This window comes from Sander lucioperca, chromosome 1 (genome assembly GCF_008315115.2).
Source record: "Sander lucioperca isolate FBNREF2018 chromosome 1, SLUC_FBN_1.2, whole genome shotgun sequence".
Lineage (NCBI taxonomy): Eukaryota > Metazoa > Chordata > Actinopteri > Perciformes > Percidae > Sander > Sander lucioperca.
This window is the reverse complement of record NC_050173.1, coordinates 32,548,705-32,573,125: the sequence shown is the minus strand read 5'-3', so window position 1 is coordinate 32,573,125 and position 24,421 is coordinate 32,548,705. Positions and strand designations below refer to the sequence as shown.

At 41.5% G+C, this 24,421-nt stretch overlaps 2 protein-coding genes and 1 long non-coding RNA gene across 3 annotated transcripts; all 3 read right to left on the bottom strand.

The window, feature by feature from the left end:
- Positions 1–492: 492 nt before the first annotated feature.
- On the bottom strand, positions 493–6,830 carry LOC116052422 (zinc finger protein 354B-like). Its single transcript, XM_031303120.2, has 4 exons — positions 6,407–6,830; positions 3,242–3,342; positions 3,084–3,159; positions 493–2,234 (listed from the first exon to the last, which is right to left on the bottom strand). Exons 1-4 carry the CDS (start codon positions 6,699–6,701, stop codon positions 1,444–1,446), a joined length of 1,263 nt encoding a protein of 420 aa, XP_031158980.1. The 5' UTR covers positions 6,702–6,830; the 3' UTR covers positions 493–1,443.
- Positions 6,831–8,867: 2,037 nt separating this feature from the next.
- Positions 8,868–14,219, bottom strand: smtnl1 (smoothelin-like 1). Its single transcript, XM_031303118.2, has 5 exons — positions 13,753–14,219; positions 11,270–11,934; positions 11,069–11,183; positions 10,792–10,943; positions 8,868–9,767 (listed from the first exon to the last, which is right to left on the bottom strand). The coding sequence occupies exons 1-5, from the start codon at positions 13,837–13,839 to the stop codon at positions 9,410–9,412; spliced, it is 1,377 nt and encodes a 458-aa protein (XP_031158978.1). The 5' UTR covers positions 13,840–14,219; the 3' UTR covers positions 8,868–9,409.
- A 9,160-nt stretch (positions 14,220–23,379) lies between these two features.
- Positions 23,380–23,823, bottom strand: LOC118495336. Its single transcript, XR_004897714.1, has 2 exons — positions 23,685–23,823; positions 23,380–23,455 (listed from the first exon to the last, which is right to left on the bottom strand). It is a non-coding gene; the product is annotated as an uncharacterized LOC118495336 (long non-coding RNA).
- Positions 23,824–24,421: the final 598 nt, after the last annotated feature.

Below are 24,421 nucleotides of genomic sequence, written 5' to 3'. Positions count from 1 at the left end.
TACTTCCTAATAAGTTAGGTTTATATTGATAAATCCAGGTCTGAAGCTTAGTCAGTGCATCTGGGAATTTTTGCCAATATTGTGATGTGAGAATCTTTCAAGAACACTTTACATTAGCATTCCGGTAACATATTTATTGTACCTAGGGTTCGGCACTGCGGCAATATATACCAAACATATGCGAACCATATAACTGGATTTTGCAGACCAGTTACAAAATGTGATCCCTTTAATACCTTAATTTAGGGCTGTGCAATTAATCAAGTTTTTTTTTCAAATGTTGATGCCAGCTCCCAACGATCACAAAAACAATGTAGTCAAAAAAACAAATTATTTTGCACATAACATTTAGCAAGTACACTCTTATATAGTTTTCCCTGTTGATCTGTTTAACTTTTATTTATTTCAACAAATGCAACATCTTTCCAAAAGGTAATAATGTGAAATAATCGTGATTTTAATATTGACAAAAATAATTATGATTTTTTTTTCCCATACTCGAGCAGCCCTACCTTAATTTGTCAGGCCTTAAATTGCGTTAAAGATAAACAGTTTCTTGAGTATTTACTATATCACAATATTATTGTGATACAACACAATTGATGTTTATCCATAACGCCATCAATAACTGTATATTTATTCTTTATTTCAATGTCACATCCCCATCCCTCTCTGACCTGCAAATGGTTTCCTCCAAGCGTTCATGGTGTCAGATCAGTGACTGAGGGTCGCCTGGGTAGCTCACCTCGTAGAGCAGGCGCCCATGTACAGAGGTTTACTCAACGCAGCGACCATGGGTTCGACTCTACCCTGCGGCCCTTTGCTGCATGCCGTTCCCCCTCTCTCCCCCGTTTCACGTCTTTAGCTGTCCTATATGAATAAAGGCCTAAATAGTGCCCCCAAAAAAAGATAGCGACTGAGAAGGTCTCTATTAATGAGCAAAAGTTACAAATTGAATAATTACTTACCTAGCATTGAGCTACAGTTGTATAATTTGCAGAGATGGTTGCGTCATGGCAATTTTTTTCCCGAATTAAATTAAGGTATTGCATATTTTCCTTAAATGATGAATAAGGCATACATTTGTCTGCTTTTCAGACAGTATAAAAAAGCAAAGATAAATAAAAAGGCATTTTAATTTTGAATGTTGTTTTCAAATTGCGGGGCTTATTTAGAATTAAAAAGAATGTACCACAGTCCATTGATTTTACTGGAATGTTGTCAAGATATACGCTGGTGTACTAGTAGTTTATCAAGTACACTTAAAGCATGACAAGTTCCCTGTGCAGTGCCGAAACTAGAAACACAAAGGACAAGAACATAAGCTACTGGAGAAAACACACATTCCCCGAATACACACTGTGACACAAGTGTCAGTAAAAAGTAACATGCTCAAAAATGTAAAATCTTTACATTAATCTTCAAACTTTGTATCTTTAATGGTCAGAGCACTCCATTAGGGTTGTGTGTGGTCATGTGCCTGCGCAGGTTGCTGGGGTTGTTGAAGCTGGCATTGCACTGATTGCAAGTGTATGGCTTCTCTCCAGAGTGGGTCCTCAGGTGGATCTTCAGGCTGCCGTTCTGCGTGAAGCGTTTCCCACATTGCGTACAAGCGTATGGCTTTTCCCCAGTGTGAATGCGCATGTGGATACTCAGTGTATTCTTGTTGATGAATGACTTACCGCAAAAGGTACAAAGAACGGGTGATTCTCCGGTGTGACTTGCCCTGTGCACAATCAGGTCTTCACGGCTGAGGAAGCGCTCGCCACAGAAGCTGCAGTCCAGAGATTTGTTGACACCCTGAGGGAAGACATTCTGCTGCTGGGCAAACTGGCTGACAAGACTAGGGTGCCCCACTTGACCATCAGCTCCTACTATTTGTGTATTTATTGCAGGATTAAATGCTGTTGAAGCCATTTGGGTGGAATGATTTTGTTCCAGTTGGCTGTTTCTGTTATCCTGCATTCCTCTCATCGGGGCTCTGTCACTGGCCCCAGTGGTGAAATTCTGGAGACTGTCATGAATGACGTTATGGTCAGGAGACAGAGAGCTAAAAGCCTGGAGTTCAGAGACAGTGAAGAAGGTGTCGCTCTCCTCCTGCAGAGGCCCTTCCCCTCGTCCGTGAACACTCACGATTCTCAGCTCCTTATTATCACTAGTCAGGCAGGACTCTAAATTCTGAGTCCCTGTAGAAACATCACCCTGCATACTGGGGTTTCCAAAATCATTCTGACCTAAGAAGACAAACCACAAAAAGACATTAGGAATCAGTGTTTGTGTATGAAACCTTAGACTGTGAATTATTTGCAACAACATTACTGTAATAAGTGGCTTCAACAAAGTCTACATGTGATTGTAAAGTACTGAATGACTGACTGATTTAAATATAATAAGTACAGTGATGTTAACCCAAAACACCCTTCCTCTTGTACTGAATCAGCCAGTGCTGGACCAAAAACAGTTGTGTGTCATGGCTGAATAATGCAGTTCATCATGTTTAAATGCACATGGTGTTGTAATAAATCACCCTGAAAGCCTACTCATTGACATCCGACCTGACATATGCTTCAATATATTGAAGCATGCATTACTTATAAAAATAACAACACCAGGCATGCATTTTGGGATATTTATAAAAAAAAAAAAAAAAACATATTTTAAAGGTTTCAGTGATGATGATCTGTCAAAGTGTGCAGTGTTTGAAATTAAATAAATGTAATTTAAAAAGATAAATGCAATTTAAAAAAAAAAATGTTTCTCGTTTTCCAGTAGAGAGTGTAGAATTTGACCTGAAAATCAAAATGCTTTCAATAAAATTTCTGAGGCATGATACACGTTTTCCTTCAGCTGTGACATACACGTATATATTTAAAAAGTCTATTTTCTGCTAATGTTTTTCCTCAAACATTATTTATGTCAACAAATGTCCTACAAAGGCTAAACCAATAATGACCTTGTACACTAATAACAATACTAAGTATTGTCTGTGTGGCCACTGTCTGACAGCATATACTCTGATATCATATGGCTTTATGTCAACATCAACAAAAACCTATATACTATTGCACCTGTTGTATACCCACCTACAACTGGCCCACATCCTCCGATGTCATCTTCATCTTTGATCAGGATGACATCTGGGATCTCCCCGTCTGCACACTGACAAATAAGAAAACATATGTATAGCAAACCACATTTTTAACAAAACAATAGTTCCTGAAAGTACTTGTACTGTATTTACCTCCACTTGAGTGGCAGTGGTGGAAGTCTTGTTCTCCGATTGTAGAGAAATAGAAGCAGCTTCTCCACCCGTCTTTTGAGCCACTGGTGGCTTAATGACAACTAGAGGGGGGGAAAGAGACCAAAATCCAAAAGCATCAATGTTCTAAACATGCAGCACATTTGAGAATTGGAATCATGCTTTCAGCTGTAAAGTCAAATATTTACAGATTAAGAGCTTTATAATTGGCCACATGGTGGCGCTCTTGATAAGCTCTTTCAATTTGTTGAGCACTTCCCCATGGGGCACCTGCATACCAAGTATTATTTATTTATTTGTAGTATTTGGTATGCCACCTTCCATAGACCTCCCATAGACCAGCCCATCACGGATGGCTTGTATCATGTGGACGCGCCAACAGTTTTGTTGTCATTACTTAGAAATCCTCACGGGGGCGGCAGGAACTACGCACTATAGCTTTAAAGCACGATAAACTAGTTTTAATTACACTTTATAGCCTACCCTTAAAGTGCGGGTATACCCGTTTATGCTCAACGCATTGTTTGTTGCAGTACTCTCCGAAACACCAGAGGGCGTACAGACAAAATAATCTGTGAATGAGCATGAAGTAGTAGAGAAGAAGAAACCGGACGTTAAGGAAAGCAGGATGCCTGGCAGCAAAAAAATGTTTTGCAGGATGGTAGGGGAAGAACCCGCCTTGCTCTCCCTCTGAATGGCTAGTACTCGTTGCCTGCTCTGGTGGGATTGGTTATGTTTAGGCAAGAGGAGTGGGATTGGTTATGGTTAGGGTAAGAATGTCAGGGTTAGCCAATCAGGGATGAGTTCCCTAATGAATAGTCATGAGTCTTCCCCTACCATTCTGCAAAAAAAAAAAAAATTGCTGCCTGGCAACAGTAGTAAACAGATCAATGTTAAAACAGACGTACCGCGAAACATTAACGTCACTGTGTCCACGTTCGGACACCACTCGCTGCTCTTGGCCATATTCTGACACTTCCGACCTGACGCGCTTTCCGGTCTTTTCGCGGTACTTCACGTTTCCGATCATCACCAAAAATGTTAGCAGAACTGATCTATACCCATCTAACAATCTACATATGGATTTTTATATATGTACATGGACATTTACATGTCTAATTAGTACATGAAAGTGACTTTGATGAGGGAAAGAAGTAAGAAAGAAGTAACAACGCTTGGGCAACGATCTTTCCCTCTAAAAAGTTTCTATTTTAGCTTTTATTACATAATTCAGAGTTGTTGAAGCATGTAATTTTATTGTGAAGGACAGAAGTACGATCCGGTAGTTTTGACAGCATTGATGGGACTTAATACCCCTGAAAAACTTCACACAGGACCCACCCAACAAAAGTTTTTTTTCATTTTTTTTATTTATTCAGAATACAGATATACAAACAAGCAAGGCATTTTTACAAATCCACTTCAAAAATAGAGCTTTTGCCTCGGGTCGAGCATACAAACAAAACCTAGAAGCTTATACGTAACGAATCAACATAAAGAAGAAAATAAAATAAGAGAAAATAAATAAAAAGGGCTATCTCAAATTAACTTAAGAATTTCAAGTAAAGAAATCAATTTAAGGGCTTTTTTTTGTCCATAACCCGTTTCAATGACTTACACGCAAGATTTGACTCATTCTTCCAACGGATCAGGGAGGGTTTGGTCTTAAAATATTATCTACATTTATGTATAAAATGTTTTCCTAATAATATTGTTGAGAAAAAAAATCTACCTTCTTATCTTCATCAAAAACACCAAACTTTATAGTCTTCACTGTCACTGTTATCTCACTTTCGCTGGTCTGAAGCCAGCTCTGCAGATCTCTCCAGAAAGATTGCACTGACTCACCCAGAAAAAATACATGTTCTAGATTCTCAATTTCCTTTTCGCAAAAAACACAGTTATTTGTATCAAAATTGAATCTCAGTCTTAAGAATTCGTTTGTTGGGTAGATTTAATTTAAAATTTTAAAGTTGACCTCTTTTACCTTCGGAAGAAGAGGAAATGAGATACAACGTTTCCTTATTTTCTTAACCTCTCCATCTCCAAATTCTTTCAACATATATTTTCTTCTTACTGGGTTAGGGTAATGTTCCTTTAATAGAATATTTCTAATAACTTTGTTGGTACATTTATAGTCACGGAAATCAATTCCTTTGATGCAGACCTGCTTCGGACCAGGAGAAACTTTGGAGTTCCTAATGTCTTCTCTCACCATCGATTTTTAGAGACAGCTATAGCTTTCAACTAGGGATGTACCGATTACCGGTGTAACGGTAAACCACGATAAAAATGTTGACGATAACAATTACCGTTTTCATTTAAAATATCATTATTATCACGGTGGATTACCACACTGTGGAAACCGTGTGTTTAATCCTTCCCAGCTTCATCCGAGTCTCCTGAAGTTGCTATGCAGGCTAGGGTGACCAGACGTCCCGAAAAATTCGGGACAGTCCCGAAATCCAAGCAGTTGTCCCGAATCCCGAATCATGCCCTAATTGTCCCGAAAATTAGAGCAAATGTCTCAAGAGCAGACTCTCGAGTAGGTAGACAGGAGAGTTTATGTCCCTCCAGCCACACAGAAATCTAAACCTGTGTTCAGTAGCCTAGCCTACTCTCAGACCTGACGGGACCCAACCGTTCCTACAGTCGATATCTAAAGCAGGATGCTCTCCCGGCTGCTGCAGTCGAGTAGTCATTGTGTTTGTTTTGTTTGTTTCATGACCCTTGAGTTCGTTTTCGGGTTAACATGACATTTGAGTTTCTGAATAAAAATAATAAATAATTTTGGTTGCTTGGTGCGGAGTTTTGAAATTCATGTTAAGTGCAGGCAGCCATCATAAAGTTACACATGTCATGCAAAGTGAATCAGAAACTGAAATAGGCTACCAAGAGGGCAAACCATGTTGATGTAGCTATGTGCCACGTGATAAGCAGTTTGTTGACATTTTCTTTCTGTACGAGAACCATTAAAGCAACTGTTACAGCACGCTTTATAAAACAACAACAATTGGTTGGAATCTGAATTGAGCAAACGTGGGGTTTTGATGTTACCTGCAGGAGGAGGAGCGGTAGTCTACTTGTTACTCAAGTATTTCTTTTACTTATTACTAGTACTATTTTTTTAAAGTAAATACTCGTTACCTTGGGGTTTAGCCCGTGGTTTGGGTGCACTTCCTCTGATCGGGGAAAAGCGGCTCGCCGGTCGGTTGGTCCTAGTCTGCAGCTTGAGAGAGAAGAGCTCGCTCCTCATCACCTTCATCCTCATCCTCAGGGCTTCGTTCTCCTTCAGGCTCTGGGTTAGATTCAGGCGGAGAGACGCCGAGCTCACCGAGAAAAGCTGACTGATTTCCGCCACCGCCGCTTTCACCAGCTCGTCCATTATGGACAAAAGCTGCGACTCCACATTCAGACTGCCCGGCGGCATGTCTGTGGACATGTTATACTTTTGCTGCCACCGAGAATTATGATGGAAAAAAGAGCGACACAATTCTTGGGTTACTCACAAAAGCGACAACACAATGGCCTTTCCGGTAGTATGTGGCTGGTTACCGTAATCCCTAGAAAGCACCAAGGGGGTAAGCCTCTCTCCACAACGCGTACCTCCTATGGCGCCATTTTGATGCTAACAAGCCATCACCCGCCGTTAGCATTCTGTTGACTGCCATTCATTTTGACGTCACTTTGACAGCGAATAACTTTACATCTGAAGCGTTTAAAGACTTTATTTGTCCATTGTTTATTTCTAAAGAAAAACGACAATATATAAAAGGCTCCATTACCTTGTACCTCACGTTATGGCTCCGTAGCAGACGTTTTTGTAAAAATAGGCTAACGATTGTGTCATAACCACGCGACTTACTGTCGAATAGTAGAGGAATTACCGTACAGTACAGGAGAAGCTCGCAGACAGTTTCGACTTACATTAGCTGTTTAAGTTTAATTACTAATGTTAACTAGCATTTTAGTTAGCAGTGATTAGCCTGTGTCCATGTTATCTCCTTACATATACCTACGCTCTCCGTCTCTGCAAGATTGGGAATGATTGAGACTTCTCCGGGCACAGCTACCAGAAGACTTACAACTTTCAGACAGGTTGCTCACGTCACATTTACGTCGTCTCTCTCAGTTGGAGGCTGCGCAGTAACGCTCAGCGCTCACGGAAAAGTGCTTCTAAAGGCCTTCACTGGTCTCCGTCCAGAGCAACGGGATCTGTTGGTCCATTCTTATATACAGTCTATGGAAAGCACAGAGAAAGCAGGGTGTCTTCTTCTTCTTTTGATTTAATGGCGGGTTGCAACCATTACTTAAGATGCATACCGCCACCTACTGTATCGGAGTAGGCCTATGTAGCTAGCTAACCAGACTACTTGACATCATAAGAATTTAATCCTCAAAACAAAACAAAACAAAAAACACTAAATTCTACTAAATAGTCCTGTCTCCTTCAAACATTCTACCATCGTTTTCTGTTTGTCCTGTACCCCACTACCTGTTGTTCCCAGAATACCCACAAGGTCCCATTCCCTACCTGCTTTACCAATCTCAGGGACAGTGTCAATTCACGTTTTCCTAGTTATTCTGGACGGATTCCAGGAAGGATCACAGATAGATTTTAGAAATGTATTTTGAGGCCACGAAATGATATTGTGTGCGCATGAGATACAATTCGTTCGCACGATTTAATTAACTCGTGGCCATGAGATACAATTAATTCCCACGTTTTAATGAACTCGTAAGCACGTTTTAATTATTGTGGCCACCAGATAAGTGTAGCCTAATAAAAAGAGCCAGCACAATGGACCAGCTTTTTTCCCCAAAGCCAGTGCAAAGCGTCTGCTCTAGCCGCCACCTGCTTAAAGCACTCCTTGGTGATAACTCGGTATGGATAGAGTTTATTTATTAAGTTTTATTTTGACTTAGGGATGAGTTATACATCCCAGTGATCACACATACTTCGCCGCGATGTAGTGACACTGTAATCAAAATGAGTTGGGAAGATGTATAAGGAATGCTATGCTAGAGTTAACTTTGGCCCTAGACTTTAGGGGGCCCTAAGCAGGATTTGGTTTTGTGTATTTTGTGTCTTGTTCGTAAAAAATAAATTCTAGTCCAGGGTGGCCAAAGCTTACAGCACAAGGGCCGGCTCTGCCTTCGGCTATATATTTAAGTCTTTAAGTCTGTCTGTCTTTAAATCTTTAAGTCTTGAATATGTCTTTAATAAGTCTTTGAGTCTTTGATGAGTCTTTAATGAATCTTTGAGTCTTTAAGTATTAAAGTCTGTCTGTCTTTACATCTTTGTCTTTAATATGCCTTTAATAAGTCTTTAATTAGTCTTTAATGAGTCTTTAATTAGTCTTTAATAAGTCTTTAATAAGTCTTTAATACGTTTTTAAAGACTTGTCAGTGAGTGGGGTTTATAGCTGGTTATCTTTTGCTATTAATTAATTAAATTAAATTAAATAATTAATGTCGGGGCAACCTTGTTCTTTATAGACCGCCGTTTCTCTCTTGAACAACATACAACAACAATAGCTTTATTACTAATAAAGAAAAAATATACCTTAATTGGTTCAAACTCTACAATGGATTTAAAAATTTTAATGAAATGGTGTTTACCCATTTTAAATATGTTCATAATCTTTTTTAGGCAAATGTCTCATGTATACAGTAAATCATAACCTTATAAGTTTCTCAATTTCTCACATACAGTAGGCTACTTTCATTATATTACTACTACTTTAGACGTCTCTAGAATGTAATATAATTTGTCTCTCTGGCGAAAAAGACAATCCGTTTCCATCGTGAATACATCACTTATCGCATTGTTGTCGTAATTCATTCCCATTAATCTTGGCTGTTCATCACATATCCCTTCAACACAGAGATTTACAAGTCCATCATATTGTACATATTACACATATTTGTATCTATAAACACACAGCAAATTAAGGAACTGAACATTTATTTCTTTATGTGCTCAAAACAAACATATGCAACAAAAACACAGCATATACACCTTCAAACATGATATCATATTGCCAGTAGTTAATCCAACACCAAACTAAGACTTAGTTCATTTGAGTACCGCAACCATCAACAATCCTTTTGGTCTTTTCAGTCTTTCTATTTGCCGTCAGTACTTTTCTAGGACTCGGCCTGGACTCCCCCATCTCCCTCCATCTCACAGCTGTTTGGTGCATTTTCTTCCTCATCAGCAACCTCTGTAACATCTCCCTGTTTCTCTTCTTGGCTTTCCATCGTCCCGTTCTCAGAAGACTCTCCCCCGTCCTTCTTCGGTGACTCCTCTCCTTTGTCTTTCTCCTCTCCCTCATTACCAGCCTTGTCTTTCTCCTCATTTTCTTTGTCCTTCCTCTCTTTCTCTATTTTGGAGAGGCTGTGGCAGAGGGACTGGACATATGTAAACACACACATGGGGTCCGGATTTTTGCCCATCATGATCATGTCACCCACTTCCAGCAGAGGGCAGCAGTCGGCCAGGGACCTGCCAGGGAGTAAGGTAACGGGGACAGAGGAAAGGAAAGGAAAGAAAAGGCGAGAGCTGAGATGAGACAAAGCAGTGACATAGTAACTACATATACAGAGAGAGAGAGTCCTGACATTCTCACTGTTTGGGTATGGTCATTTTAAATGTGCAAAACAGGAATCAACGGGGCAACATTGTCAATGTAGCGAGTAAAATATTTGGTGAGCAGCAACCTTCTTTGACAAAGACTTTTATCCAGAAAATTGCACTTAAAGCAAAATTCAACATAGCCAATTTGAACTGTCCTCTCTGAGAAATTTGACGTCCTTTCCTCTAGTCAGATACCGGTTTGAGGAAATAAGGTGCAAGGGGTTCAAGTTTTCATTTATTCCATGTGCAAAAAGCACTCTTAAACTTACAATAGCTTAATTTTGGCCCTATGGGGGAAGTGGAAACAAGTTATGAACACATTGTTGTACCATCCCATTTTAAGTTAAAATGGCAAATGTGTCCAACAACATCCAGCTGTTATGAGCAACATTATAATTCATTTGGAGTTGTGTTTTTGGCCATATTTACTCTCCTTTTAGCTCTGTTTTTTCATCTCTACCAACCCCTGGGGGAAATATCTGGCTCTTTAGCTGCTAAATGCTCCACCGTGTTCACCAGCTGCTAACTGTGTCTGTCTGATGTTTGCTGCTAAGCAGGCAGCGTGCAGTGGGTTTTCCATGAAGAAGACACTATGAGAGCAGTGAGAGTGAACCAAAACAGTAAACTTGCAGCCGAACAGCTAAACAATGAGCTGAAACTCACTATAAAGCTCTGTAAAGCCAAGAAGAGCTGCCGATTCAGGTGATAATTCTCTGCATGTTTATCATTACGAGCAACCCCTTTCACGTTGTCACATTGCTTTAACATTGTCATTTCATATAGCTTATTGTTACAAAATTTTGATTATAACTGCTTTAATTCTAATACACTAAAAACTGCTAAAACTGAACTGAAAGATGAAAATAAGGGGAGAGAATCAAATACTCCATACTCTGCAGTCTGGAAGGCCAGAGTGAAGTTTTTCTCCCTTTCATTTGGATTCAGGGAGCTGTAGTCAAAAGCATCAGGAAAGAAACGATGGATCAGAGCACAGAATGCCAGCCCATCACACCAGGATGAGGAGAAGTTCTCTATGTTGACACCCTAAAATGTCAAAGGACATGAAGATAGACACACCAAGGCTTATTTATATTATTTTGTAAGTTCTCTGGTCCCAAATCGAGATGACAAATCTTGAAATTTGGTGATTAAGATTATGTTGAACTCACCTCATAGTTGCGAGTCTTGTTGCGACACCACTGAAGCATCTTCTGTTTGATTGAAGCTCCTGTAGCCACAGCCGTAGATGACTTCTGAATTTTGAAGTTGCGGGATATTGGTGTCCTAAAAAGATGTCACAATATTGCAGATTTTCTAATGAAACCCTGCTGTCACTTATATGAGGTACTGGGTATCGTACAATGACTTACTCTGGTGCACCTTGCTGGAACTTGGCAATTATGTCGTTTTTAGCAGCTGCTCTAATAGAGCGTGCAGAGGGTCTTGGTCGGGAGAGAGAAGAAGAGGGAGGACCACTCTTTCTTTTGGGTTTCCCTTGCTTTTCTGCCTCCTTAAGCTTGCCTTTGTCTTTGGTTTCTACATTCACTTCCTCAACTTGTTTTTTCTTCTCTGCCCCTTTTGCTACTTTTTCATTCTCATCTTTTTCTGCTCCTTTTGCCTTTTCATCTGTTTTACTCTTCTTTTTCTCTTTGATTTTGTCCATCATCTCCTTGCCATCTCTCCCAGTCTCACAACTCTTTACCTCTTCCACCTGCCCACCTTTCTTGTCTTCCTTCCTCTCTCCCTTCTCATCTTTTTCTCCACTTGTCGGTTTAGGATCCTTCATGTCGACATCAGTGGAGGCTTTGTCTTTGTCGTGTCCAGCTTCTTCAGCGTCACCGTCAACATGTTTTAATGGAGGAGTCTGGGGCTTGTCTGTATCTCCAGCACTTTCCTCCCCTTCTCCACCCTGCTCTGGTACTGAAACCGCCTCCCCCTTCTCCCCGACTTCCATTACCCCCTGACCTTCCACTGTCTCCGCTGCTGGAAGCTCTCTCCCTGGGTCTTTACTCTCCTCGAGCTCTGGCTCATCTGTCTGCAGGACAAGCATAAAACAGAGCATCACATCCATCTGATAAAAGTTACAATGCATGTTTGTGGATCTGCACACATTTCTGTAGATATGTGCAATTCACACTTGCACATCTACTTCTAACCTGTACATCTGTTGACAAATATACCTTGACCTTTTCATCTTTTAGAGTGTCTAAATTTGAAATTGACTTGTACATCACATTCAAATGTAATCAAATTGAGCTTGTTCCACGTGACTTACTTTGACGATGTGTGGATATTGGCTTGTAATGTGGAATTATTCCAATTTCCAATATAATCATTCTCCCTTGGCCACAGCTGTTTCCGGTTAAAGTTATTGGCCAAATGGCATATAAAACATTTGTTTATTTATTAGGATGATGTATCTCACATCTGCTTATAAACTTTTTTTTTAACATTTGTCTTATCAGACCAAGTGGAGCTCTACATCACCTGTTCACTCACAATGTGTCACATGCAAATTATTCAAAATGACCCTGACTGGGGCGGCTGTGGCCCAGGTGGTAGAGTCCACCAATTGGAAGGTCGTTGGTTCTATTCCTGGCCCTGCAGTACCATGTCAAAGTGTCCTTGGGGCAAGACACATAATCCCGATTGCTCCTGATGCTGCCCCAACGGTGTGTAAATATATGTGAATGTTAATCTGATGAGCAGCCTCGGCCACCTGCGTATAAATGTGCCTGTGTGTGTACAATGTAAAAGCACTTTCAGTAGTTGTTAAGACTAGAAAAGCGCTATATAAATACAGTCCATTTACTAAGCCATGGCAGAGGTACATTCTGTAGCTCACCAAGAGTGGTGTGCAAACAACTACAGAAAGTTTTCACTGAAGCATGTTTGAGATATGTACTATTCCCACACAGTGCTGACAATAAATGATCTAAAACGTTAAGTATCAATGTCAATTAAAGGACATACATGAGTGCATTCGGTTGTTATCCTGTTCCAGTTTCACTGCAGACATACATTTAGGTTTCTGTTTAATTGAATTCTAAAATAAAAAGAAGATTTTTAATAAATCTGGTGACAATCATGTTTGAATTATTAAGACCATCACATCTTTTTGAAAGGTAACCTTATGTAGGCTAAAATTAGTGTCCACACTTTACTATAAGGATAATGTGGTCCTCAAGCCAAAGAGCATAATGTAATCTGAGACCTGAAGCTCTACTCTGGGACTTGTTGAGTATTTCACTTATTTCAATACAGCTGAGAGGTTGAACTCTCCGACTGGAACATTTGCCTTTTGTAGTTTCTTAATCCCAACTGAACCGAAATTCAGGTCAACTTAATGCCAATGAGAACTTTTAAAACACAACTAATCCACAACTAATCAACAAGCAAAATCTCCTTGGCTCTCAAAAAAAGAAAAGAAAATGTGTTAGCAGTTGAGGGTCATACAATCTTTTTTGAAACTTCACTCAAATCTTCAGTGATTTCAGATCTCATCTAAACAAAATGTGGCATACAGATTTTTCATTTTCGAAATCAATGTGATCATATTTGAAATACTGTATATCTGGTGACATGTCACTGCAGGAAGAGTCACACCAGGTCAGGCCTTGCACCAGTGACTCAGCAGAGGGAATAGGAAACTCTATGTGTGTGTTTGTGTGCACATGTGCATTATACTTTGCATAACTTGTGTGTGTCTCTGTGTGTCCTAGCTGCTGTCCTAACACAACACCTGCCATGGTCACAAATACACTCACTGCCTATTCCTGGTACGGACCGTAAAAACAATTTCAAACTTTCACGCTGCAATTTAATATAACATGCAAAAAAAGACAGCACAGACCTGGTTGCTGTTGTTGTTGTTGGTGTCAGTCTGGCTGGTCGTCTCTGTAGACCCAGATGTCATCTGGTTGGGTGATTCTCCATCCATGATGTCCAGAAATGTCTGTTTATCCACTGGATCGCAGGTCAAATCAGACTTTCTTTTCAACTAATGCCCCAGGACTCTAAAATGATCACTTCTATCTTTCCTAGAAAGTTTTAATTCAGTCAGAAGTGAATCCTCTTTACAGGAAGCCTGCTCTACTCTGCTTTGCTTCCCTGTCTCCCTTTTTTCTCCCAGTCTCTGTCAGCACTGCCCCTGTGTTCGGGATGTGTGTGTGTTGGTTTGTGGATATCCGCCTTCACCCCCTTCACCAGACACCCCCACCTTCTGCTTTGTGAGGATGCTTATGCTTCTTTATCTGACCTTTTGAACAACATGGGCTCCCGAAATAGAGTCACAGTGACATAGGCGCAGTCCAACGGGCCAGACAGCTGCGTCTGCTGTGGAAACCATGGCTGTACACACACATATACTCCACACATTGGTGCATGCATGCAGTCCATTGAACATGCTCACAGACTCACAATCTGCCACTTTCTTTTCACTCTTAATATAAAATGTTGATTTGGATATATACAACTATTTGCTTTATTGCCTATGTTAGATGAGCACATTGATACCACTCTCATGTACGGTAACAGGGGGAAACAACTAGCTTAAGTAAGAAGTTACTTGGACTTAAGTAAGTCCAAGTAACAAAATCCCCCTACCTCTGAAGTTCCATAATTGATTGAAGTTATATTTAGCTAGTTTGTTGAATCTGTTACAAAAATTTGCCAGAGTATTTTTGGCCAGCCCATAACTCCACATTTTTGTTTTCCGAAAACAAACGAGATATAAAGTGTTAATTAGTGAGCTTTAGAGCTGCTGATTGGCACATGTTATCTTTAAACCAGTCTAGCTGTTTCCCATTTCTAGTCTTTATGCTAAGCTAAGCTAACTGTCTCTCGGCTGTAGCTTCATATTTAAAGCAACACTAAAGCACTTTTCCGACTTCGGTCCCCGTATAGGTTGGAAGCGGAATTGTCCATTACATTACATTATGCAAGTTTGCCAGATCGGGTAGCGGATCTGTAGTTCGAATGAGACATACGACAGTCGTAATGCCCAAAATGTGATTGACCAATTTGAAGGAACTTTTACATTAAATCTGAATGAGATTTCCAATGAACACCCATCTCCCTCTGTCCGCCTTGCTTTCAGTGGAGCTTTAATAGGCCTACTGTAAATCGGCTTCAGGTTAGTCAGTCAATATACAGCAACTTTACACACTCTCAAACTCCAGGTGATATTACACATATTAATCTGTTCTCCAATTTGACACTCCTATCCACCAGTCTAGCTTTTAGACAAATGGTTTTCTTCCCTATTTCTTTTTGTCCTCCCACTTGCAAATTATATCATAAAATGTTCAAATGGCATATACATAAGTTCATACATGCAGTTAAACCAGACTACTTTTTGACTTGGCAACCTGGCGGAACAGTGTATCTACTCATTCAACACAAAACAGATGGTTTTAAAAATAAATGTCTATCTTTATTCCCACTCTGTCTGTCATTATCTTCTCTTACCCCCCACATCCTTCATATCCTCCTCCTCCCTTCTCCCTAAGTGTTGTGGGCTATAAATATGTCAACGCCTTCTTGTGTACTGTCCTACTCCCTCCTGATCATGGCCTAATCACTAAAGCACAACTATGCATCTGTTGCTCTTTGTACATTTGGAAAACAAGAGGACTTGATACTATTACATAGGGAAAACAAAGAGAGAGAGATTTCCATGTAGGCGCTTATTAAGAAAATTGTAATGGATGACGAAACAATGAGTGTGTTGTTTTGTTACTGTGTGTGTGTGTGTGTGTGTGTGTGTGTGTGTGTCCATGGGTTGAGTCAAATGATAATGTTAAACCTGCTGTGTGATTAGCCTACCACTTGTTTATGTTTTGCTGTTCAGGGATCACCTCAAATTATTGTCTTTAAGTGCCTTATGCAAGTCATATTCTCCTCAATTATCTGAGTGTGTGTGTGTGTGTGTGTGTGTGTGTGTGTGTGTGTGTCGCTTTATAATGTGTTGAGGTGAACCACTCTTCCTGTTGTCTTCAACTTCTTGGGCTAGATGCATAAAAGTGGCAGCATCTGGTATGAGGTAATTGTTTTTCAATTTCTCAAACAAAGATAAAAAAAAAAAATACATCAGCTCAATTTGTTGTCAATGCTTTTTTATGAATCATTAATATTGGTCGACCAATATGGTTTTTCAATGGCCAATGCCGATGCTTAGAGAACAGGGCGGCCGATGGCCAATATGTAATGCCTATATCATGTTATTTTGTTCTTTACATCTGATAAACTACCTCACCAATTTAATAATAACAAATGAGACACACATTGCTAAACTTAAATGAACATTTATTTACACTGCTATTGTCGTTTAGTCTGTCTTTAGTTGTAGGCTAGATTTAAAAAAAGCGGTAAATATCGTTTTCAAAACATTCTGTTGTCGCGTTGACTGCCCCTAAAAGGCTTCAAAGTTACACTTGCTTACCTTCCCACAAATCAGATAAATGTTTTACTCGTCGGGAGTAGGAATGGGGGCTGGGGGCCCAAGAACAACTGTTCAACCCTGACAGGATTTGAACAGAAAACCTTCAGTCACATTAGCGTAATACTGTTATACATATATATAATAACTAAAAAGTACAATACTTTCCTCTGAAATGAAGTAGACTAAAAGTCTGAAGTGGCATAAAATAGAAGTCAAGTATATGAAATCTGTACTTAAGGCTACTGTACTTGAGTAGATGCACTTAGTTACTTTTATTCATCATTACATTTCATTATCAATCATGTTTTAATGTATTAGAAGCAAAACTAACACCTGGCACTTCCATTATGCAATGTTATTAATTGGTCACACGGTGGCGCCAACACACTAGACAGCCGAAATCTGTTCACATACTGAATTCAATAATGTTTCTTTACATAACTCTATAAATTAGTTATTTAATGTTGTTTTTACATGTCTATTGCTTATCAAACTTAGAGAATGGTGGCACAGCTGCAGCCTATTAATTAATATAGATCCACTCTCAAGACAGTTTATGAGATAGGCTAATTGATAGGTGCACCACAAAGTTGATTGAATTTAGTTAGATATAACTTTAATTCATTGTAAGACCCTTACTTACAGGTTATTACAGTACTGTATGTGCGATACAGTTCAGTGTGAGCAGTAACAGCCCACAGCATGACCATTGAGCTGTGCAGACACTGCACCACGTAGCAGTGACACTATTATCTGTTGCACAGAGTGTGAGTGTTTGTGCATTGATTTTGGGAGCGTGCCTACCCACAGCCCTATGTTCCCACAGCCCTATGTTCCCACAGCCCTATGTTCCCACATTTCTAAGATTTTTTTTTTCACAGAAAATTAGGCCCTATGTTCCCACAGCCCTATGTTACCACATTTCTATGATTGTTTTCCACAATTAGGCCCTATGTTCCCACATTTCCATAAATTTGTATCAGATTGTATCCCCATAACCCTAACCCTAACACTAACCCTAAAAAATGTGGGAGGATAGGGCTTAAATTGAAGGGAAATGTAGGAACACAAGACCTAATTTTGAAAATGTCCTAGAAACGTGGGAACATAGGGCTATGGGAACACAGGGCCTAATTTTAAGAGAAATCTTAGAAATGTGGGAACATAGGGTTGTTGGAACATAGGGCCTAATTTTCAGTGACCCTGAATAGTCAACTATTCTCAACTTTTTTTTTATCACTCCCTAAATCAGAAAATACTGTCAACAGCCATAATAAATCTATCTGTGCCGAGTTTTTAGGAGTAATATATTACATAAATCAGGCTATGAATGATATATGAACAAACCCCTTCTGTAAAAACCTTTAGAATGTAGATAGGGTTAAAACTGCAAAGTTTTGTTTTTAAGTGCTACTGAAGTGAAGATGTTTGGCTCAAAGTATGAGAAAAATCTAATTTAGAGAAAACAGCCTGTAGGAGAAATTGCAGGCGCAAATATACAAAGTGTAGGAAAATTAACACCAAATGTGTATTTTTGATGTTTTTTTTTCCACTAGTCTAAAAAAAGACATAATGCAGAAGCAAAATAATCAAAATTGAAATAAAGTTTTTGCCTGCAGTATCTCCCCAAGCTGAAAATCAGCACTTTAACTTTACAGACAGTTCCAGGTAAAACCCAATGTACTAAAGTACAGAATGTCACTGCCCTACTATGCTGTGCATGGTTCACACACTATTTGTAAATGTATTTTTCTGGGGTTGAAATGGGTTTCGCTTGAACTTTTAAAACATTGGTTGTCATCCCAGGTGCGTGTTTAACCCTGTCAGATTGATTTCTTCATAGTCTGCTGGTGGGGTTTGCATGTTCTCCTTGTGGTATAGTGTGGGGTTTCTCCCACAGGCCAAATGCAGGTTAGGTTAATCCTTCAATTTGACTCTAAATTGCCCATAGGTGTGAATGTCAGCGTGCCATGTGACTGCCCAATCTCAGCTGGGATCGGCTCCAGCAACCTTGTAAACTTAAATCCATTATCTGTACACTTATCTAGGGTAAGTGGTTACAGATAATGTACACTTAGCTAGGATAAGTGGTTACAGATAATGTGTGGATAGTATTAGATCAAATGCTTAGGACTGTGTCTTAAAAGTCACTTTTTTACAAAGAAGAAGTAGTGAGTAAGAGACGGAGGAAGAGAATCTTGTGATTTGTCTCTATTTTGGCAACATTTTCTAAAGAAAAAAAACGTGACGAGAGATGATGACATCTGACCATTCGCTGTCCTTGAACTTGCTGATGTTTACACTTTCTCACACACACACACACACACACACACACACACACACACACACCCCTAGACCTATATGTAATATCTCTGTACTCCATCTCTCCTGCTTTATTACTTGACCTTGAGGCCCTGTCTTGAAGAGCATTCTTGTGTGAAACTCTTGCTGACAAACACAATATAAACTTTAGAGTTAATTACAGTAAGGAGCCTTAGAGGTGCTGTAATGGGGGCTTTTACTGGTTATGAAAATTAGTCACCGATATGGGGTGTCTAGTCAGGACACGGAAGGCAGGGATATTCTTTGAAGGTTTTAATATATACTTTGAAATACAGATGCACAGACACTATTTCTTAATAGTGTAGGTGTGGTTCTAAAGGAAACAGAAATAAACATCAATGTTAACTAACATAAACACAATTGAGGCTAATGACTCCCTAGTTACTTAAATATACAGTGCTAAACATGTCCTGAAACGGAAACTACAATAAGAATGCCATAAAAGCTATACAATGGAGATAAAGGCTGTCACTTACTGTAAACTCAATAATAAATTGCTTATATTAACTTATCTATATAATATAATATAATTGTAACTTACTTGTGGTAACTGACGCACACGAACATCACCTGAAACTTAACTTATAAACTGAGGCCCTGTTTACACGATGACGCTCGCGGGTGAAAATGAAAAAATATTTTATCGGATGTGCCTTTCGTACATGCTCTGTCCATGCTCACAGCACTTGAGCCTTTTGCACAGCCGCCCCATAATTTACAGTGTGAATTATCTCCCGGAAAGGCTCAACTATCCCCAGAAGCTGTCGTCGAGGCATCCTCTGGGATGGCAGGCAACTCAATGAGCTTGGCCACTGGTCTGGTGTAGGTCCTCTCGTCCACCTGCACCTCAGCAGTCCTCACTTTACCATCGACACTCCTAATGGTCTTCGTGACTCGTCCCATGGGCCACAGTGTATGTGGTAACCTTTGGTCGATTACCATCACCACCGTACCAACAGTGAGGTTCTCTGTGTCCTTCACCCATTTCTGTCTTGACTGCAGGAAAGATAAGTAGTTCCGTATGAAATGGGTCCAGAACTGGTCAGCTAACACCACCACCTTTCCGACTGAGAATCTCAGATTCAGGGTACACCACTTGAGGAAGCGAAGAGTCCGGCCGCCCCATGTGGAGGTAGTTGGGAGTTACGGGATCCACATCGGCTACATCTGTCAACATTTAGCCCAGTGGCTTGGAGTTGAGGATTCTCTCTACCTCAATCAAAACTGTCTTCAAGACTTCTTCAGTAACTGTCTGTGCTCCCAGGGTAACGTAGAATGCAGCCTTAATGGATCTTACCTCCCGCTACCAGGCTCCACCAAAGTGAGGTGCATTTGGTGGGTTGAACTGGAAACGGATCTGGTGCTTGGCCATCTTGGTCTGCAGCTCTTTGCACATGGCCTCAAAACTTGCTTTGAGCTCGTGCTCCCTTCCGCGGAAGTTGGTCCCACATTCGGAGAGAAGCTCGAAGGGAGTTCCCCGTCTAGCCACGAACCTTCATAGTGACATAAGGAACGAGTCGGTATCCATGTTGGACAGCACATCTAGGTGGATGCACCTGGTAGTCATACACTTGAAAACTATTCCCCATCTCTTTTCCGTACCCCGACCTCGCTTGACCTGGAATGGGCCAAAGCAATCCACTCCTGTTGAATAAAATGGAGGCCTCAGGAGGCGGAGACGACAAGGGGGAAGATCTGCCATTTTAGGAATAGCAGGCTTTGCTCTCCATTTCTGGCACTCCGGGCAGGATCTGCTCTGCAAAGACCCTCTCCGATCCAGAATGGAGTAACTTGTTGTCATACTGTCGTATGATAAGTTTGGTAATATGGTGCTTAGGTTCTAGCACAATTGGGTGCACAACATCTTCTTCCAGACTAGTAGAACGGCGCAACCTACCACCTACTCGGATGAGGCCCCTAGAGACGTCGTACTCTGGAGCAAGTGACAAGAGCCGACTGCTGGATGGAAGTGCTTTCCCTGCTTGTAGGCACTTGATTTCGTCTGGAAAGCTATCATATTGCGCTCTCTGAAGGATTCGGAGTTCTGCCTCTGCGTAGTCATCTGCACTGAGGGCGCTTGACTGGGAGGCCACCCCGTGCAGTGACCTACTTGTTGCCTCAAGGAGATCTTCGAAGGTAGAGTGGTCTTCAGCGGCTGGGATCTCTGGAGCAGTAATGGCTGACATAATGCCACAGAATGCAGACCTCTTCATCTCTGTCTCATCTGGGACCTCCACGAAAGAAGAAGACCTCTCACGTGGTAGCTGAAGGAAGGCAGGACTTTGACTAAATTGGTTTGGCTTGCCTAGGTTGGATAGTGTCATCCCTCTGGTGATAGCATCTGCGGGGTTATTCTATGTGTCCACATACCTCCATGGCTGGTGATCCGTCAGCTCCTGGATCTCAGATACACGAGTCCCTACAAACACCTTGTATCTGCAGGACTCTGACTGTATCCAGGTAATTACTGTGGTGGAGTCAGACCACAGCACTGTGTCACTCAACTAAAGGGTGAGCTCTCTCTGGATCATCTGGGCAAGCTGAGCTCCGGTAAGGGCAGCACAGAGCTCAAGGCGTGGCATTGACTGTTGTTTCTTCGGTGCCACTCTTTAGCGTGCCAGCACGAAGGCTACATGGACTTGGCCATGAGGATCCTCACTATGAACTGACCCATAGGCAGACTCTGATACATCACAGAAGACGTGAAGCTCGAGGGTGATGGCACTTACATCAATCATCCGGTGGGACGTAACTCCAGGAGAGACTGACTGTTGGGAGCTGAGGGAGCTCTTCTTCCTATGTAGTCCAGGATTGCAGGAGGTTGACCGGTAGGTTTGGGTCGTCCCAGTCGCGGTCTTTGGCCCACAGTCTCTGGACCAGAACTTTGGCCCTTGTGGTGAAGGGCAGGATATGATCTAGGGGATCATACTGGCTTGCTAGTATCTTATAGATATTTCGCATGGTCGTCTGGCTTGGGGCAACCGGGCGATGCCTGTAATGGAGAGTGTCCTCCATGAAGTGCCAACTGAGGCCTAGCGTCATCTCTTGAGCTTCACCATGTGTCTGAGAAACCCATCTTTCGCTGCTGTCAGACTTGGCCTCCTTAGGCAGGTTGTGAATCACCTCTGGCTGGTTACTGGCCCACTGGCGGATATCGAAGCCACCTGCAGCTAGAAGGGTTCTAAGCTTCGTCACAAGGTTACTGGCTTCTACTTCGGTGGGTAGACTCTGCAGGCAGTTATCGACGTAGAAACACTGTTCTATACTGTGGCGGACTTTTTCACCTAGTTGACTCATTGACGTGTTTCCGGAGAGCAAAGATTACACAGCAGGGACTACACATCGTCCCGAAAGGCAGGACCTCCCACTGGTACACTGATGGTTGTTCGTCCGTCTTTAGGTCCCTCCAAAGGAACCTCAGCAAGGGCTTGTCTCTGTCCAGCAGGCGGACCTGGTGAAACATCCCTTTAATGTCTCCACTTACTGCGACTTGATGCTCTCTGAAGCGCAGGAGGACACCAAGGAGTAAGGGTCCCAAGGCTGGGCCAGGAAGGTAATGTTGGGCCTTCTGTATTGGGGGGTGCATGCTGATACCCGGTGGAGGGATAATGGGTCAGCATGGCTGGGTTCCCTTGATAGAGGAGTTGGGGTACATAAGCAGGCTGGGGCGCTGTCTGGTGCAAGGGTAGAGGCACGGATAAAGGCTGGGGGGCTGTCTGGTGCATGGGTAGAGGCATCATCTGATCTGGAGCTGGATTTACATGTAGCAATCTGGGAGGAGCCACATGTGAGAGATAGAGATGAGGCTCAGGTGGCACCAGATGTGGGTTTCCTAACCAAGGCTCCCTACCTTTCTCGTGTTGGTTACCGGGTGCGGCTGCGTTGGGCTTAAAATTACCTGATATGGGGTAGGACAAGAGTGAGCTATGTGATGAGGCATATCTTAGTAAGCCTACTGGCTGCTGTAGACCCTGGGGTGGCCCATTGGGATGGCTGGGCTGAAGATGAGCGGCTGTATCATGTTCAGTCTCCTGTCTGATAGCCTGAATGCCATAGCGTGGATCGAGCATGTGCTGAGGGGGTTGAGTGACTTGGCTGAGAGGCGGAGGAAGTGTCAGTTGTTCTAGCTGGTGGGTTAGTTCTGCAGCTACGCTTGGGTGATCCTCAGTTCTGTGGGGGTGAGGAGCACGGACTGGGGAAGGCTGTGGTTCACCTCCTCTGTCTGGGTAGAGTTGGCGTACTGGGGTCTGATGCCGTGATGACCTCCTTGACCCCTGAGCTGAGGGCCAGGGGAAATGGTGCTGCAGGACAAGCTCCAAAAGCTCTGTTTGTTTCTTGGCTGTTTCACTCTGTTGCTGCACTGTCTCCAAAGCCTGAACAATGGCTTCATTTGCATTCTGCATTGGTGGAATTGAGGATGTGCTTCTAGCAGGACTGAGTAGCTCTCTCTCCTCTTCGTGCCTGTGCATCTGCGCTAAGCTATGTTGGCCGACTAAATAATCCTCCAGATATTGGGGGCGTTGCACTTGGTGTTTGGGGCACACAGGTGACACTGGGAGGCTGATTCCTTCTTTACTGGTTGCCATATCGACTCTAATCCGGCTCGAAGGACCATAAATTGTAATGGGGGCTCTTACTGGTTATGAAAATTAGTCACCGATATGGGGTGTCTAGTCAGGACATGGAAGGCAGGGATATTCTTTGAAGGTTTTAATATATACTTTGAAATACAGATGCACAGGCACTATTTCTTAACAGTGTAGGTGTGGTTCTAAAGGAAACAGAAATAAACATAAATGTTAACTAACATAAACACAATTGAGGCTAATGACTCCCTAGTTACTTAAATATACAGTGCTAAACATGTCCTGAAAATGGAAACCACAATAAGAATGCCATAAAAGCTATACAATGGAGATAAAGGCTGTCACTTACTGTAAACTCGATAATAAATTGCTTATATTAACTTATCTATATAATATAATATAATTGTAACTTACTTGTGGTCACTGATGCACATGAACACCACCTGAAACTTAACTTATAAACTGAAATTCAACTGACAGCCGTTCTCTGCAAGCCAGGGCATGTCTTAACATGTTGGAAAAAGGGGGCGTGGCATGAGTGAACACATGCTATGTCCATGCTCACAGCACTTGAGCCTTTTGCACAGGTGCTGGTAGGTGGATTTGTCATCTTGGACAGAGCCTATAAACTGTTTCTCCTTGTTTATGCTAAGATAAGCTAAGCTAAACTATCCTAACCATCAGCTGGCTCCAACTACATCTTTATAGTACAGACATAAGTGTTGTCAACCCTCTCATCTAACTCTCCGCCATAAAGCAAATAAGTGTATTCCCTAAAATGTCTAACTACAAGCTGATATTGTGCTTTAGTATTCCATATTCCCAAAAATTGGGCCTGCAGAGGAAACCTGTACACACTGCGCAGAGATGGGTGATTACATTACGTAATTACATACACAGGTAACTCACATCCACTATTAAAGTCACAGTATCTATACAGCTCCACCATATTCAGATGAAAGGAGCTGAGATGAATAAACCATACTGAGCATTTCACAAAACAATCTCCACTCAAGGGCCACTTACTGCTTATTCTGGAGCCGTTTATTTTGCACTGCTTATTCTTTCAAACATGTCGCACCATGTTGCACCATTACCGCTTGATCAAGGAACTGTGGATCATCAAACTTTCCATCAGTCTAAACACTTTT